The following is a 19610-nucleotide window of genomic DNA, read 5'->3' on the forward strand; positions in this document are numbered from 1 at the left end:
AACTATTATATTGTTTCAGAGCACAACCTAAAGGTTATCAAAATTCATAAAGTGTTTTTTATATGCATTAGAAGAACAATTTTGTGTTCTTCAAAGAACTTTTCTCTGATCAAGAACCATTTTTGTCTTCGTATAAAGAACATTTTAGATTCCATGGATATTTACGGAACCATCAATGCCAATAAAGAACCGTTATTGTGGAACAGGGTTTTATTTGAAAGCTGATGTCATTACAGGATAAAAGCCACATCATCAGTCATGTGACATACATCATGTGCAGGATTAACAAACACCAGATTAATCTCTTTAATCAGAAATACCACAGAAATGAACACAAAAACACCTCAGAATATTCTACTATTGTCAAATGTCAAATCAATGCTATAAAATTCACTCATTTTTTAAATCCATACTTTTTTCCCCCTTTAGAAACATTTTCCAGAGCCACACAACTCGTGGATCCGTCGCTGTTAATACTGTTTGTTCTGTAGAGATTTGAGGAGATTAACATTGTTTCTCGAGTCTCATTTTAACATCAGACCTTGTAAACTTCTATTTGCAGGATATAATAGTGATAGAGGACTTTTCTGTCGCTATACAAGGGTTTTCAATATTTTAAATGCCAAATATGATCTTGACCCCGTCCGTAAATGTAAAATCATTTAAAATCTAAAATCTTTTTTTATAAACATCCAACTTATACACTGAAAAAATAATATTACATTTTTTTGCATTATTATATATTTTTTCTACTCACCATAGTCATCAACATAGTATTATTATTATTTGTTTAATCTAATTAATATTTTTTTAATTTATTTTTATCTAATTTAATCTTTTTAATAGATATACATGTAACTAATTTTTTAATCACATTTTTATTATTTTTAAATTCCAAAAATTAATGAAACCCCTGCCTTAAGATGAATGTAAGAAGGAAAATGTTTCTAAAAATCATACTAGTTTTAAAGGATAGATTATAATTACTTATTTGTGTCTCTTTAATAATTTTGATAATTTTGTGTAAAGAGGTTACATCATTTCTCTATTATTTTAAACATATACATACATATATATATATATATATATATATATATATATATATATATATATATATATATATATACATATATATTGTATAATCATCTCCTATTTTGTATGTAATCATGTTTTATTATATATATTTTTTTTTTTTATTATTTTTTTTATTACATCACATCTTGATCTAAGAGTAGCTTTATTATCTGACATTAACAGATATTTGTCTTGAGAACTTTAATTCAGAACAAACTTTATTTTGATGAATTTCTAAGTTGAGCTGCAGGTCAAACAGTCGCCACGTGGGGGCAGCAGAGTTCCTCTCCAACTTCCGGCTCTGTCTGACGTATGCGGAAGCTGTAAACATCATGTCCGTTTGTTTCAACTGTGAGCGGACTGCTGTTGTTATTTACGCTTCAGTCCGAACAATTCAGAAAGGTTAGTAAACATTTACGTGTTAAAAGTAAACATTTACATTCTCTTCATCTGTGCCCATGAGCTGAGTGTCACTATCACCCGTTTAAACTGGTAAATGATTCCGATATCAGTAACTCATCAATAATCTACACATCATCATCATTTCTCGCACTAACTGTGTGTCTGATCTCTATATGATTACATAATCTTTCTAATGAGCGATTCATTACAATAATTGACTCTCTGTAAGGTTTAATGTAGTGATGTTATTAGTTATATGGACTGTGTTTTACACCAAAAAAAAAAAAAACATTGTTACAACTATTATCATGGTAATAAAATCATATTAAATTCTCAAACAGAGACTCGCTGTGATTTTCTGAATCGGTGCCAGAGCTTGTGAATGTTTAATTCCCACACTAGTCTTGTTGTAATTTTAATAACTAGTACAGATTGAAATATCATCATTGTACACTTGACCAGATATTTACTTAATTCACAAAACAATCTGAAAACTTTGTTCATGCAGGGACGTTCATTGGTGGTCGATTTAAGAGACTTTTAGATTTAAAGAGCCTCTTCTGTTGTGGTTATGTACAGTTATTCACTGATAATCTCATCTATGACTTACTTTTACTAGTAGTACCTTATTAAAGTCCCCCTGAAGTCAATCATTATTCCTTAAAACTCATTTTTAATCACCAAAATTACATATTCAAAAATGTTTTCCTTGAAAAAATGTCTTCATGCCTTTAAATATCTTGAATGTAACTCGACACCCTTGCCTCATTTATTATGCTCGGTTCTATGTATATCCATGATAAAAGTGCATCTATCCATCATAAAAGTGCATCTATCATCATAAAAGTGCATCTATCCATCATAAAAGTGCATCTGTCAATCATAAAAGCGCATCTATCCATTATAAAAGTGCATCTATCCATGATAAAAGTGCATCTATCCATGATAAAAGTGCCTCTATCCATCATAAAAGTGCATCTATCATCATAAAAGTGCATCTGTCAATCATAAAAACGCGTCTGTCCATCATAAAAGTGCATCTGTCAATCATAAAAACGCATCTGTCCATCATAAAAGTGCATCTATCCATCATAAAAGTGCATCTATCCATCATAAAAGTGCATCTATCCATCATAAAAGTGCATCTATCCATCATAAAAGTGCATCTGTCCATCATAAAAGTGCATCTATCCATCATAAATGTGCATCTATCCATCATAAAAGTGCATCTATCCATCATAAAAACGCGTCTGTCCATCATAAAAGTGCATCTATCCATCATAAAAACGCGTCTGTCCATCATAAAAGTGCATCTGTCAATGATAAAAGTGAAGATTGTCACACTGAACACTGATCCGTCTCTTTTCTCTCTAAAGTGTTCATCTGAAGCGTCCATAATGACATCTATAGTCACTGACACCGCGGAGGCTGTGGATCTGTGTCCGGAGAACAACCTCTACCTGAAGCCCATCGCCAAAATGACCATCAGTGTTGCTCTTCCTCACCTCAAGATGCCGGGAAAATCCATCTCCAACTGGGAAGTGATGGAGAGGCTGAAGTCTATGGCTCATCCGGACCAGTTTTCCTCGCTCCGAATCTCCAAGAGCACCATGGACTTCATCCGCTTCGAAGGCGAAGTGGAGAACAGGAGCGTTGTGAAGCGAATTCTGACCAAACTCGAGGGGAAAAGCATCAAGCTAAGCGGATTCACGGATGTCCTGAAGGTGCGCACGGCCGAGAACAAAACGGATTTCCCGACACGCCACGATTGGGATTCGTTTTTCCGGGACGCCAAGGATATGAACGAGACTGTGCCGGGAGAACGTCCCGATACCGTGCATCTCGAAGGGCTTCCCTGTAAATGGTTCGCCCAGAAGGACGGTTCTCCCGATAAGCCTTCGGAAGCGACGCTTAAAACCGTTTTCGAGCGGTTCGGAAAGATTCGGAACGTCGACATTCCCATGCTGGATCCCTACCGGGAAGAGATGACCGGGAAGAACTTCAACACGTTCTCGTTCGGAGGGCACTTGAACTTTGAGGGGTACGTGCAGTATCTGGATCACACGGGCTTCGTGAAGGCCATGGACTCTCTGAGAGGGATGAAGCTGATGCTGAAAGGGGATGATGGGAAAGCCGTGGCCTGCAATATTAAGGTGAGTTTCTCTTCTAGATCCCATTCTTTCTTTCGTCCTTCATGAGCTCGGAGATCCTGCTCTGCTTCTTGTTTTCTACTCAAACAAGTTACAAGTTTTCTACATCTGTGGCAACACTTATGATAAATAATCATCCAAAATCATGAAAATATCACAGAATCGCAATCATAATATGCACAAACACAAGATATTTGGTATCCCAAACTGTAGGTATATATATATATACATAGCCGTTCAAAAGTTTTGGATTTGTAAGATTTTTAATGTTTTTAAAAGAAGTCTCTTCTGCTCACCAAGGCTGCGTTTATTTGATTAAAAACAGTAATATTGTTAAATATTATGACAATTTAAATATATTTTAAAATATAATTTATTCCTGTGATCAAAGCTGAATTTTCAGCATCATTCTCCAGTCTTCAGTGTCACATGATCCTTCAGAAATCACTATAATATGATGCTCAAGAAACATTTATGATTATTATTAATGTTGAAAACAGTTTTTTTCCCCAGGATTCTTTGATGAATATAAAGTTCAAAAGAACAGCATTTATCTAAAATACAACGTTATGTAAAATTATACACTATTGTTCAAAAGTTTGGGGTCAGTAAGATTTATTTATTATTTTTTGGAAAGAAATAAAATAAATTAAATACTTTTATTTATCAAGGACGCATTAAATTAATCAAAAGTGTCAGTAAAGACATTTGTGATGTTACAAACGTTTCTATTTCAGATTAATGCTGTTCTTTTGAACTTTCTATTTATCAACTGTTTTCAACTTTGATAATAATCAAAAATGTTCCTTCATATGTCAGATCATCATATTATAGTGATTTCTGAAGGATCATGTGACACTGAAGACTGGAGTAATGATGCTGAAAATTCAGCTTTGATCACAGGAATAAATTACACTTTAATATATATTCACATAGAAAACTTTTGTTTTACATTGGAATAATATTTCACAATTTTTACTGTATTTTTGATCAAATAAATGCAACAGTAGTATATACCATTCACAAATATATATATATATAATATTACAGTTATGTCACAATTATCATTTTTATTTTAATATATATTAGGGTCCAAAAGTCTGAGACGAGTCTATCAGAATACTTCTATATATTTTTTAATTTAATACTTGCTTAAATTAATAATTTAATTTCTTCATCACAGTTTATTACAATTTGATTTTTGATTTTTCTTTTACATACATTTTTATTCATTTAAAATTTTTAAATTAGTGCTAAAAAACTAGATTTTCTGGTTTCAGACCAATGGGTTTATATAAAATAATTTATATTAAATTTTAACATAATAATGCCCGGTTTCATGTAAGTCTGTAACAGTGTTGTTGTTTTAGTATCGGTAATACTATTAGAGTTTTTGTTAATATTTTGAATCTTTAAATTTTCTGTTTTCAATTTAATTTCAGCTAAAGTTTTAGTCATATTGTTGGTTTTTTTTTTTCATTTATTTATTTTTAATGGCTATAAACAGATGAGAGTCGAAAAAATTTGAATTATCGTTCAAAAGTTATAATTTTGATGATTATGGTTTACAGCTTATGAAAACCCCAAATTCAAAATCTCCGAAAATTTGAATATTACATGAAATCAACAAAAAAAGGATTTTAAATACATAAATTTAAGTTTCACCTTTTAATTTTAATTACTGAAATACACAAACTTTTGCACGATATTCAAATTTTTCGAGTTCCTAGCAACCACCTACAACACCATAGCAACCACCCAGAACACCCTAGCAACCCCCTAGCAGCGTCCCTAGCAACCATCCAGAATGCCCTAGCAACACCCTAGCAACCACCCAGAATACCCTAGCAACACCATAGCGAACACCCTAGCAACCGCCTAGCAACATCATAGCAACCACCAGAACACCCTAGCAACCGCCTAGCAACCACCTGAACACATGAATAAGCCATATCTCAGCACCAGAACATCGTACAGACATGTTTGTTGGCTCGTATGCAATCAAGTACCGCACCCTAGCAACCGAGTGGCGAGTTTTGCCACTGCAAGCACCACTTCACATTTTCTTCAGGAAATTTACATTCTAGTTTAGTTTGTTATTCAGTACTTAAACTAAACGAAAATGAGAAGGAAACTAGCCGGGTTTTTTTTTTTTTTTTTTTTCAGTCAACGTTTATTTGAATGAAAATGTTTTTTAGTTAACGATAATAACCCTGGTCTGTGAACGCAAAGCACAGAAGAAAAGCTCATTGGAATGTTTCGTTGATCAGCAGATCATTGAGCAGATTTCAAATTTTTTAATGAGTCGGCGGCTCGTCGGGCGTATAATGTGAAGCACTAATACAACAGGCTTGTGTTAAAGTCTGTTCAGCAGAATAACACATAACATTAACTTTATGATTTTCAATGTTCAAAGACAGCCGAGCAGACTAAGTTAAATTTTAAGTTAAATTCTAAGTTAAAGTTAAATTAACTGAGCGATCTTCATTAAAGCATGTTCGTTTGCTGAAACTCTGAAGTTAAAGTGTGTAAGTGTCACCAAACCTGCCAAGAACTCGGTTAATCCTTAAACCATTTTACATTAAAGTCTATTTTCAGGACCATTACCTTTTTTTCAGGCAATTAAACATTTAGTTGTAAACAAAATATACATATGATATTTCGGTAATACTTTACAATATGGTTCATTAGTTAACATTAGTTAACATGAACTAATAATGAACTGCACTTATACAGCATTTATTATTCTTTGTTAATGTTTTTTAAACTATATTAAAATATTGTTAACATTAGTTAATGCACCTGTGAACTAACATGAACAAACAATGAACAACTGTATTTTTTATTAACTAACATTACCAGGGATTTACAAATACAGTAACAAATGTACTGCTTATGGCTAGTTCATGTTAGTTAATTCATTAACTAATGTTTACTAATGAACCTTATTATAAAGTGTTACCGATATTTCTAATTTAAATGCTAAAGTTTGTTGAACATGCTTATTTAAATATATATATATTTCACTTGAAAAGGTTTTTAGACTGATGGTACCATTTGTTCATACAGCATTAAATATGAAGCTTTAAGATGTTAATTATAAGCATAACCTGAACATTCATCCTCTCAGGTGACCTTTGACACGACGAAACACCTGAGTGATTCCTCACTGAGGAAACGGCAGCAGGAGCGACTGAAACTCCAGGAGCTCGAGAAACAGCGAGAGGAGCAGAAGCGCAGAGAGAAGGAGGAAGAGGAGCGGCGGAAGGAGGACGAGAGGTGTGACCTTTAGTTTATCTATCTATCTATCTATCTATCTATCTATCTATCTATCTATCTATCTATCTATCTATCTATCTATCTATCTATCATCTGTCAACTATCATGGTATCTGTCTGAAACATGCTTGTAATACGGTAATATATGTACTAGCAACTGCACTGCAACACTCTAGGGCCCCGTCCACACTACTGCGTTTTCGTTTAAAAACGGAGAATTAAAACGAAAACGATCTCCGTCCACACCAGCGTTTTAGCTGCGTATTAGAATTGATCTCCGTCCACATTAAAACGACTGAAAACTCGGATCACGTGACCATTCTCCAACACTGTGCATGCGCGTGCCGGTGTAAACAGGAAACGGATGGACTATTCCTCAGATTTGATGAGGAAGCAAGTAACGTTAGCTACCTCTGCAAAGATTAGAAAATGTCGAAGACCAGAGATTTCTTTTCATGGACCGCCGCTGCACACGGGAATTGTCATAGATCGCTCGAATAATAGTTTGCCTCCGGCGCATGTAGGCAGTTATAGCATTGTAAAATGCAGAATTTGCTTGCACAACAGCTGCTAACAAAGACATCAAAGTCAGTAACGCTTGTAATTCGTTATCCATGTTGCACTCACTAACATCAGCTACGTAGTCCAGGATGTTTTTGTTTGTTTTCTTCCGGTGACGGGACATGTGATGGGTGGCTGACGAATCAGGGAAGGATACGTCATGGGTGATGACACCCAATCATAGAGCCGAGCGTGACCTTCTACGTCATCGTTTCTAAACTCCTCCGTTTTGTCCCGCCTACACTAAAACGCCCTCCGGAGATTCAAAACGAAAAACGGAGCTGCAGCGTTTCTAAACTTCTCCGTTTTGGGTCTTCGTTTTTCCCGTTTTAGTGTGGACGGGAGGTGCAAACGTAGCAAAAGGTCTCCGTTTTTAAACGAAAACGCAGTAGTGTGGACGGGGCCTAGAACCCACTCAGAATACCCTCAAAACACCCTAGCAACCACCGTGAGTACCCTAGCAACCGCATAGCAAGACCCTAGCAACCACCGTGAGTACCCTAGCAACCGCATAGCAAGACCCTAGCAACCACCCTGAATACCCTAGAAACCACCCCAAGTATCCTAGCAACCACATAGCAAGTCCCTACCAACCACCCTGAATACCCTAGCAACTGCAGACTATTTGTCTGAGAGACTTACAACCTTAATTTAAAACCTTAATTAATTCTCTGTTTTTTACTCTCTAAACTTTTTCACACTTCCAGCTTTTACAGTTACTTCAAACCTTCTGCCAACATCAAACTAAGTTTAAATATATTATATTTATCTAAATATTTCTGTATTTGCTTTTAAATACCTTAAACATGATTTTTGTAATCATCATTTGAACGAAAAGGTCATTTTTGTCAAATAGATGCAAAGTATTTCCTTTAAGAAGTTAAATACAGAAAAAAAATCTATTTAAAATAAATAGATTTCGCTAAATTAATGCACCAATATGGCAAAACATATTCATCATTTTATGATTATTATCGAAAAAACATCATGTTGCTTACATTTTCATCACCCAACTCTATTTTACTTTATCACCTAACTTTATTTTACTTTATCACCTAACTCTATTTTACTTTATCTCCTAACTCTATTTTACTTTATCACCTAACTTTATTTTACTTTATCTCCTAACTCTATTTTACTTTATCTCCTAACTCAATTTTACTTTATCACCTAGCTTTATTTTACTTTATCACCTAACTCTATTTTACTTTATCTCCTAACTCAATTTTACTTTATCACCTAGCTTCATTTTACTTTATCACCTAATTCTATTTTACTTTATCACCTAACTCTATTTTACTTTATCTCCTAACTCTATTTTACTTTATCACCTAACTCTATTTTACTTTATCACCTAACTCTATTTTACTTTATCACCTAACTTTATTTTACTTTATCACCTAACTTTATTTTACTTTATCACCTAACTTTATTTTACTTTATCACCTAGCTTTATTTTACTTTATCACCTAACTCTATTTTACTTTATCACCTAACTTTATTTTACTTTATCACCTAACTCTATTTTACTTTATCTCCTAACTCAATTTTACTTTATCACCTAGCTTTATTTTACTTCATCACCTAACTCTATTTTACTTTATCTCCTAACTCAATTTTACTTTATCACCTAGCTTCATTTTACTTTATCACCTAATTCTATTTTACTTTATCACCTAACTCTATTTTACTTTATCTCCTAACTCTATTTTACTTTATCACCTAACTCTATTTTACTTTATCACCTAACTCTATTTTACTTTATCACCTAACTTTATTTTACTTTATCACCTAACTTTATTTTACTTTATCACCTAACTTTATTTTACTTTATCACCTAGCTTTATTTTACTTTATCACCTAACTTTATTTTACTTTATCACCTAACTCTATTTTACTTTATCTCCGAACACTATTTTACTTTATCACCTAGCTTTATTTTACTTTATCACCTAACTCTATTTTACTTCATCACCTAACTCAATTTTACTTTATCACCTAGCTTTATTTTACTTTATCACCTAACTCTATTTTACTTCATCACCTATCTCTATTTTACTTTATCACCTAACTCTATTTTACTTTATCTCCTAACTCTATTTTACTTTATCACCTAACTCTATTTTACTTTATCACCTAACTCTATTTTACTTCATCACCTAACTCAATTTTACTTTATCACCTAGCTTTATTTTACTTTATCACCTAACTCTATTTTACTTCATCACCTATCTCTATTTTACTTTATCACCTAACTCTATTTTACTTTATCTCCTAACTCTATTTTACTTTATCACCTAACTCTATTTTACTTTATCACCTAACTCTATTTTACTTTATCACCTAACTTTATTTTACTTTATCACCTAACTTTATTTTACTATCACCTAACTTTATTTTACTTTATCACCTAACTTTATTTTACTTTATCACCTAACTCTATTTTACTTTATCACCTAACTCTATTTTACTTTATCACCTAACTCTATTTTACTTTATCTCCGAACACTATTTTACTTCATCACCTAACTCTATTTGACTTTATCACGTAACTGTATTTTACTTCATCACCTAACTCTATTTTACTTTATCACCTAACTCTATTCTTTATCACCTAACTCTATTTTACTTTATCACCGAACTTTATTTTACTTTATCACCTAACTCTATTTGACTTTATCACCTAACTCTATTTGACTTTATCACCTAACTCTATTTTACTTCATCACCTAACTCTATCTTACTCCATCACCTAACTCTATTTTACTTTATCACCTAACTCTATTTTACTTTATCACCTAACTCTATTTTACTTTATCTCCTAACTCTATTTTACTTCATCACCTAACTCTATTCTTTATCACCTAACTCTATTTTACTTTATCACCTAACTTTATTTTACTTTATCACCTAACTCTATTTGACTTTATCACCTAACTCTATTTGACTTTATCACCTAACTCTATTTTACTTCATCACCTAACTCTATCTTACTTCATCACCTAACTCTATTTTACTTTATCACCTAACTCTATTTTACTTTATCACCTAACTCTATTTTACTTTATCACCTTACTCTATTTTACATAATCACCTAACTCTATTTTACTGGACCCGTTTAAATCCAGTAATCATTGAGTGTGGATGGTGTTTCAGGAAACAGCGTGAGCAGGAGGAGCAGGAGAAGGAGAGAAAGAGGGAGGAGAAACTGCGTAAACGAGAGCAGAAGATCAAGGAGAAACAGGAGAAGAAGAACCAGAAGAAGATGAAGAAGCAGCAGGAGGAGGAACAGAAGAAGCTCCACCAGAAGATCGTGACGGAGGAGAGGAAACTCTTGCTGGCTCAGAGGAACCTGGAGTCCATCCGGCTCATCGCTGAGTTACTGAGCCGAGCAAAGGTGCGTCACATGACCTCGGACATGTCTTTCATTGGCTACGTTTACATGCAACCAAATAATCCGTCAGTAATGGGATTGACGGCTCAATCGGACTGAAAAGCCTTCATGTAAACGCCTTAATCGATCCGATTGAGCTCGATCCTAATGAAAGGGTCGGTTTATTCCTTTTGTAAAAATATAGAGAGAACATGTAAACACTTGATCGGATTGAAAATCGAAACTGAAAGGTCTGCGCATGTGCAATGACGTAGAAATAGCGTAATGATGTGATGAACGAGCTGTTTTTCCTGTCGTATAAATGAGTTTCCTGTCATTCTATAATCCTCCTTGAACTGCGTCTGTGAAGTGGAGCCAGACAACGTCCCACCAGTCCTCGTTTCAGACTCTCATCCACAGACGTTTTGGGCATTTGCTCTGTGTAATGAATATAAGCAGCGGTACAACCGGCGCAGCGTCATAGAATGTCTCTGAACAGGTTCACGCCCACTTCTAGGGGAAAATAAAAAGACTTCCCATAGACTTCAATACAAAATAGCGTCACAAAACAACGTCTGTACACAGCCGACAGACGTGAATAACTTAAATCACTAAGATTAAACATGTCAAGTAATCATATGTCCACCCTGCCTGCCATAGAGCGTGAAAGATGCTTCAACAAACTTAATTTGGTCAATTTAAAAAGATGTCCCTCCATTCTCCCAGCGTCAAATTGGTGTAACAACGCCACCCAGTGGCCAGAGGTGTCTTACCCGGACATTTACTCGTAGTCGTACCTCATCGAGTAACCATGGTAAGCCAGTGAATGATTTTACTTCGTTTTTTAAAGTAAACATCTTTAAATATATATATATTATGTCTTATATTATACATTATAATATGTCTTATAATATACACTCACCTAAAGGATTATTAGGAACACCTGTTCAATTTCTCATTAATGCAATTATCTAATCAACCAATCACATGGCAGTTGCTTCAATGCATTTAGGGGTGTGGTCCTGGTCAAGACAATCTCCTGAACTCCAAACTGAATGTCAGAAAGGGAAAGAAAGGTGATTTAAGCAATTTTGAGCATGGCATGGTTGTTGGTGCCAGACGGGCCGGTCTGAGTATTTCACAATCTGCTCAGTTACCGGGATTTTCACGCACAACCATTTCTAGGGTTTATAAAGAATGGTGTGAAAAGGGAAAAACATCCAGTATGCGGCAGTCCTGTGGGCGAAAATACCTTGTTGATGCTAGAGGTCAGAGGAGAATGGGCCGACTGATTCAAGCTGATAGAAGAGCAACTTTATCTGAAATAACCACTCGTTACAACCGAGGTATGCAGCAAAGCATTTGTGAAGCCACAACACGCACAACCTTGAGGCAACAGCAGAAGGAAGACCCCACCGGGTACCACTCATCTCCACTACAAATAGGAAAAAGAGGCTACAATTTGCAAGAGCTCACCAAAATTGGACAGTTGAAGACTGGAAAAATGTTGCCTGGTCTGATGAGTCTCGATTTCTGTTGAGACATTCAGATGGTAGAGTCAGAATTTGGCGTAAACAGAATGAGAACATGGATCCATCATGCCTTGTTACCAATGTGCAGGCTGGTGGTGGTGGTGTAATGGTGTGAGGGATGTTTTCTTGGCACACTTTAGGCCCCTTAGTGCCAATTGGGCATCGTTTAAATGCCACGGCCTACCTGAGCATTGTTTCTGACCATGTCCATCCCTTTATGGCCACCATGTACCCATCCTCTGATGGCTACTTCCAGCAGGATAATGCACCATGTCACAAAGCTCGAATCATTTCAAATTGGTTTCTTGAACATGACAATGAGTTCACTGTACTAAAATGGCCCCCACAGTCACCAAATCTCAACCCAATAGAGCATCTTTGGGATGTGGTGGAACGGGAGCTTCGTGCCCTGGATGTGCAACCCACAAATCTCCATCAACTGCAAGATGCTATCCTATCAATATGGGCCAACATTTCTAAAGAATGCTTTCAGCACCTTGTTGAATCAATGCCACGTAGAATTAAGGCAGTTCTGAAGGCGAAAGGGGGTCAAACACAGTATTAGTATGGTGTTCATAATAATCCTTTAGGTGAGTGTATATAACCCCACTGGGTGAGGTTGTTACACCAATTTGACGCTGGGAGAATGGAGGGACATGTTTTTAAATTGACCAAATTAAGTTTGTTGATGCATCTTTCACGCTCCATGTCAGGCAGGGTGGACATATAGTTACTTGACATGTTTTATATTAGTGATTCCTTAAGTTATTCACGCCTGTCGGCTGTGTACGGACATTGGTTTGTGCCGTTATTTTCTATTGAAGTCTATGGGAAGTCTATTGACGGGACGAAATTGACAGTTAAGTTCCCGGATGTGCCGGCTGTGCGTATGCTCACTGTCTTCAAATTATGACCAGAAATGGATAAATATTAAAGGAGTAGTTCACTTTCAAACAAAGATTTCCTGATAATTTACTCTCCCTCACGTCATACAAGATAATCTTGTCTTTCTTTCTTCAGTGGAAAAGAAATTAAGGTTTTTGAGGAAAACATTCCAGGATTTTCTCCATATAGTGACTTCAATGGAGTCCAACGGGTCGAAGGTCCAAATGTGAGTTTCAGTGCAGCTTCAAAGTCTCGACACAATCCAGCCGAGGAATAAGAGTCTGATCTAGCGAAACAATCTGTCATTTTCTAAAAAATAAATAAAAATTACATACTTTTTAACCACAAATGCCCGTCTTATACAATCTCTGAGATGCACATTACATCATCACGTTGGAAAGATCACGTTTGGAGTAGGAGGACCGTTCAAAGTTATTGTATGTTGAATGACACACACACACATATATATATATATATATATATATATATATATATATATATATATATATATATGTATTTGTTTCCGTTTATTGTTTAAAATGGTCCTTACGTGTGTGTACATATCCTGGACCTTTCCGTTGGTTGCCATTGTCCATTATATGGAGAAAATGTTTTCCTCAAAAACATTCATTTATTTTCAACTGAAGAAAGAAAGACATGAATATCTTGGATGACGTGGGGAGAGTAAATTATCAGGAAATTTTGGCAGAATTTGGACAAAAATAAAAGATTTCATTGAGCCTTAAAAAATTTATATTTCCTAAACTTTTAATAGGCTGCTGTTAAATTGTATAAGTTTCATGATTTTAATTTATTAGACATTGTTTTATGATTGCTAAAATCTAATTTAACCATAAAAACAGAGTCTAGAAAATTTAAGCGGAAAAAAAATGGAATTTGGACAAAAATAAAAGGGTTTCATAGTGACTTAAAATGTCATTTTTCTTGAACTTTTGATAATTTTTGTTGAAGTGTATAAGTGTCGAGATTACAGTTTAGTCATACTTTTTGATTACAAAAAATTTAATTAATCGTTTAGAAGGACTCCAGAACAATTTAAATGGACCAAAAAAAAAAATACTTATAAAAAAGTTAAATGTAATTTGGACAGGAATAAAACAGATTTCATAGGGCCCTAAAATTTTTATATTTCTTAAACTTGTAATAGCCTGCTGTTAAATTGTATAAGTTTCATGATTTTAATTAAATAGACGTTCTTTTATGAACACTAAAATTAAATTTAACCATTAAAACAGAGTCCATAAAAATTAAAAAGAAAAAAACGGAATTTGGAACAAAATCAAGCGTATTTCATAAACCCGGTTTGATTGAAGTGTGTGTGTGTGTTCTCAGAGCCTGAAGCAGCAGCAGCAGGAGCAGCAGAAGGTGGAGCAGGAGCGTCTCCATCAGCTGGAGGAGAGCAGACGACAGCAGGAGGAGGAGCTGAGGCGCGTCGAGGCCGAGAAGAAGCGAACGCTCGAGCTCCAGAGGAAAGAGCGTGAGCTGCGGGACCGGCTGCTGGGAAACCTGCTGAAGAAGAGCACCAACACCGACGAGATCGAGATCGAGAGCGCTCCCGTCATCGACCTGGACCTGCAGATCTGCCACGCGCAGGTGAACGGCGACGAGACCAAGCCGGACAACCAGGACAGCAAACCAAAGAAACCGGAGAGCGTGGAGGATCGAGCGGACGGAGAGAGACGTGAGCGAAGGAATCATACGCGACGCCACGGGAGGCGGAGTCAGAGTCGTGGGAGGCGGAGTCACAGCAGCGGGAGACAGAGTCAGAGTCCCGGGAGGCGGAGTCACAGTCCCGGGAGGCGGAGGCGGAGTCACAGTCCAGAGAAGCGGAGTCACAGTCGTAACGGGCGGAGGAGCCGAACCACGAGGCACCGGCGCCACCGCGCGAGGAAGGACAGTCACGGGCCGAGCAGCAGCAAGAGTCGCAGCAGCAACAGCAGGAGTCGCTCGTCCAGTCGAGGACGCCGTCGACACTCGCGTCACCGATCCAGACGACACTGAGAGAAGATAAACTACTGTGAGGTGAAACACGTCCTGGTCACATTCAACACACTAATACAAGGGGAAATAAGAAATTGTCTTTTGCATTAAGTAAAATGAGGGCTGCTTTTTAGGATCAGTAAGATTTAATTTAAATTTTTCTCAACAAATTATCTTTTTCATAACTAATATGAAGCCTTCTTTAGGATAATTTTTAAAATAAGATTTTATTGTTTCATTTTCTTTCCCCTAGCAAATAACATTTTCCATAACAAAAATTAGGCCTGTTTTAGGATCAATATTTTTTTTCTATTTTTCTTCCCCAGCAAATTATATTTTTCACAATGAAAATTAGGCTTGTTTTAGGATCGTATTTTTTTTCCCCCAGAATTTTATTTATTTTTTCTCCATAAAAGACATGAAGCCTGTTTAGGATCATTAAGGTTTTATTTAATTTTTCATTATCTTCTCCTAACAAATTATATTTTTCATAATGAAAATTATGCCTGTTTTAGGATTGTATTTTATTTTTTCCAGAATTTTTTCTTCTTCATAAGAGACACAAAGCCCATTTAGGATCATTAAGATTGTATTTAAATTTTTATTTTTTTCCCTAACAAGTTATATTTTTCTTAATGAAAATGATGTCTGTTTTAGGATTGTATCCCCCCAGATTTTCTTTTGTCATAAAAATCATGAAGCCTGTTTTAGGATCATTCAGATTTGTTTTTAAAAAAGATTTCACAGCAAATTATATTTTTCATAAAGAAAATAAGTTTTTGGATCAATAATATTATAACTAACATATTATTACTTTATATCAATTTTTATTTAAAAACAATGTCACCATCCAAAACAATCCCTAAATATTGTCTCTTATTAAAGGCCTCATTTTATTTAAACAAAATGAATTTCTTCATTCTTTCTTTCTCTTGATTTTGAGGTGAATTATGACCTGGACGTGTTCTTGACCGGTTTGTAAGATTCACTGCTTGAATTAAACGCTACAGTATCATGACAGGTATCTTGAACTTATCTGACTGTATTTTTCCTATTAGTATCACGTTTTTTTTTTAAGTTTGCCTTACAAAGACTGAAGCTTTGATTGTTGTAGTCTGTGCCACAGATTTTCTCTGGGAGTGTTTCGTTCAGCGTTATTAAACTCCATAGACTACAATCCTTGGTTTATGACTTGAATTTTACTTTTTTGAAAGTGTTTATTATCTGTTCATTTCAAGCATCTCAATACAGTTTTGTATAGGACTCTCAATCTTATGTAGAAGTTGGATCTATAGTGTTTTTTTATGGGGAATTGATTTTTGTTTTCCTCTGCACAAGCACAGTACTTGATTTAGGCTGAAAACGCACATGTAAAGTCGTTACGAAGACTGTTTTATGGCAGAAGCGCCACTGAAGGACGTGTTTGTCACTCGTTTTAGCTCAAGTTACCTTCCCGGCAGGTCTCAATAAAGCAGTGCTTTGGATTATAGCAAGTATCTTGATTCATTTTACGTTGTTAAACTAAACATCACCGCATGCAAAACTGGCTTTCAATAAAACTTGGCTGCTTATGCAGTAGAAATGTGAAAACTGTTTTGAAATCGCTGCTACCTTACTAGAGAAAACCGTGAAAAAATGCTGTTGTCTTTTGTCAAATAGGTATTATAACTTCAACACCCATAATGCACTGGGCTTGCCGTCCAAGGCCACTCCCATCAGTCTGATATGGATGTGCTTATAGGGTAAGTTCGGTGTTTTACAATTAAAGCCCTGTTTTAAGATCGTTTCTGATGAAATCGAATGGTTAAGATTAAAATTTGGACACAAAAAGAAAGAATCATTCATAAAACGCATTAAACTTTAGTTTACAAAGACGTGAAACTCACCGAGTTGTCTGGGGTGTTCACTGATATGCTCACACAAAAATCGCTGCAAAAGATGCTTTCCAACAGGTTTTACATTATTTATTTTACTGTCTATGGTTTTATCGTAGTTTTTGTCCAACTCCATTGACTTGTACTGGATGTTCTGTGAGGTACGGTGAGGCAAAAACTGCGATAAAACTACCCTTTAAAGTCCCCATGAAATCAAAATCGGGTTTTTTTGGCTTATAATATAAATGTTATAAATTATATTTTTTATTACATTTAGCCTTATGGCGTTTTTCCATTACCAGTATCAGCTCAACTCGGCTCGGCTCGCTTTTCGCTCTTTTTTCCATTACAGATAGTACCTCCCCAATAGTACCTGGTCGTCATAGCGACGCCACAGGAACTACGCTACACACACCCGCTACCCACACACACACACAGGACAATGGAGGAAGTCGAGTGTATGGCAAATTTTTTCACAGCAAGACGACAAACTTTGTTTCAGGAGAGGCTGAGGGCAGCAAAACGAAACACTGCTGAAAAAAAACAGCTCCGTCTGGCACGTGCAATGATGACGCGGTGAATAGTGACGATTCTCTCTGACCAATCAGCAGTCTGCAGTGTTTCACGTCACATTTTAGTATCGCCTCAGCTCGCTCAGAACCTCGCCGGAGGTGATACGAAAAAAAGTACCTGAAAGCAGGTACAGGTACAACTTTTACACAGTGGAAAACCAAACAAAGGCGAGTCGAGCTGGTACTGTGTAGTGGAAAAGCCCCATTACTGTTATCTATAATCTAATGTGCTCCAAAACAATGACAAAATTCACATTTAAAAGATAAGTGTTCAAAACTTCACCAATATGGATCAATGATTTCGATAGGCTTCTCATCAGATTTCCTGTCCAATCAAATGCTCTCATGAATCTGAAGCTCCGCCCACTACACTAAATAGACACTAAAGCTGCAACTGAAACCAGTCACTTGTGTACACTATTGTTCACACTACTATCTTCTACATGCTGAAGGCACATAGTGCACTATATAGAGTATAGGGGACGGCGTAAATATGTTTTCGATCAGGGTGAATGAAGTCTGGTTTATAAACTAAAGCTGTGATGTAAGCTCAACGCTATTGGCTATTTTTTTAAAAGGGGAGGAGCTGTTCCATATGCCCCGCCCCCTCTTCCTGTTTTAGTGGAAATTACATCAACACACTGAATATCACTGCGTGTTTTGAGGCACCTCAGTGGGACTTAAACAGTCAAATACCACCTTGCTTTAGTAGGAAATACTTCTTAGCAAACTTTTAGTCATAATGGTGTTGACTAGTATTGATCCCAGTGCAAGAATTCAAAGAGGAGACGCTTGGCGGGAGTGAGTTACTTTCGGTTTCCAGTGAAGGATCTGATAAAAGCTGCAAAGAATCCTAAATATGGAGAGAACGCTGCGACAGACAATATGTAAAACCTGCTATTTAGTCAACACCAAGACATTCAGATCCACACAAGATCTACGACGCCGTCCTGGCCTGCAAATAAATCACCATTCCAGTATTCATATCCAGATACTTTTTGATGTTGTGTTTCAGAACCCCGTTTGTGTTCATGGTGTTGGCCTGACGACAGTCTTCAGGAGTTTATGAATGATGTGTGAGTAAATTAAGTTTAGAGGTGATAAGTATTGCCAATTGGTGTTCTCATTCAAATTTATAAAGATGGTTGATTTCAGAAAAGTTAGTTTTCTAAGTTTCTTTTAAAGAAGAACCGTCCAGTTGTTTTTTAATTCCTCTTTATTAGGCCTTGTCTAATAATATGTTTTTAATAATATGCACTAATATGTTTTGAAACGCATCTTTTTCTCTCCGTTTTGTCCTTCCGTCCACTGAGACCGCGTTTTTATTAATAAAAAAAAAGCTTTTTTAAAACACTCTCCAAAGTGGATCAATTTGAAAACGCTGTTTTCGCGTTGTAATGTGGACTGTGAAACTGAAGTTCTTTAAAAACTATGACGTAAGTTTAGTCATGTGATGCATATTGTACCAATAGATGTTAATGTTTATACGGTATTGTGCCTGTTATGTGCTTTTCACTTTCACACTGTTGCTAAAATGTTACTTTGCACACTCTTCATTTCACAGTCCTGCAAACATGCCAGAATATTCACTCGCATCTGCTGTCCTGCGGTGAAACATGAGCGTTTTAGACCAAACATTATAATGGTGAGTGAGAGCGATCTGGACACATCAGTGAATGATGAGATCTTTAGCTAAATAAAATTATCCTGTCAGAAGAATTGCAAGATAACTTTATTATTTATTTTTCCGTCTGTATCATCGCAGTGAGCTTTTGTAAGGTTTTACGTATGTGCAGTAATTTATCGTTTTCTAAAAGTTTGTCATCCACACTGAAACGCCTGAAAACGCTAGTGTGGACGAAGAGCGTTTAAAAAAAACATTTTCAAATGTGTCCGGATTAATGTAGA

The 19610-nt window shown here is 35.8% G+C and overlaps 2 protein-coding genes across 2 annotated transcripts in view; both read left to right on the top strand.

The window, feature by feature from the left end:
- Nucleotides 1-19610, top strand: part of sowahca (sosondowah ankyrin repeat domain family Ca) — a 147213-nt gene that overhangs the window by 5619 nt on the left and 121984 nt on the right. The gene's annotated exons all lie outside the window — the stretch shown is intronic.
- On the top strand, nt 1367-16745 carry akap17a (A kinase (PRKA) anchor protein 17A). Its single transcript, XM_077217068.1, has 5 exons — nt 1367-1476; nt 2853-3629; nt 6757-6905; nt 10622-10862; nt 14609-16745. Exons 2-5 carry the CDS (start codon nt 2874-2876, stop codon nt 15275-15277), a joined length of 1815 nt encoding a protein of 604 aa, XP_077073183.1. The 5' UTR covers nt 1367-1476; nt 2853-2873; the 3' UTR covers nt 15278-16745.

The sequence above is a fragment of the Siphateles boraxobius genome, unplaced genomic scaffold (genome assembly GCF_051911475.1).
Source record: "Siphateles boraxobius isolate OS27281-9 unplaced genomic scaffold, OSU_SipBor_1 7, whole genome shotgun sequence".
Lineage (NCBI taxonomy): Eukaryota > Metazoa > Chordata > Actinopteri > Cypriniformes > Leuciscidae > Siphateles > Siphateles boraxobius.

Bases quoted from the DNA above. Each gene is read 5' to 3' on its own strand.
- akap17a (XM_077217068.1), top strand. From the start codon at position 2,874: ATGACATCTATAGTCACTGACACCGCGGAGGCTGTGGATCTGTGTCCG. The intron at 6,906-10,621 runs GTGTGACCTTTA...ATGGTGTTTCAG, and splicing joins CGGCGGAAGGAGGACGAGAG to GAAACAGCGTGAGCAGGAGG. The intron at 10,863-14,608 runs GTGCGTCACATG...GTGTGTTCTCAG, and splicing joins AGTTACTGAGCCGAGCAAAG to AGCCTGAAGCAGCAGCAGCA.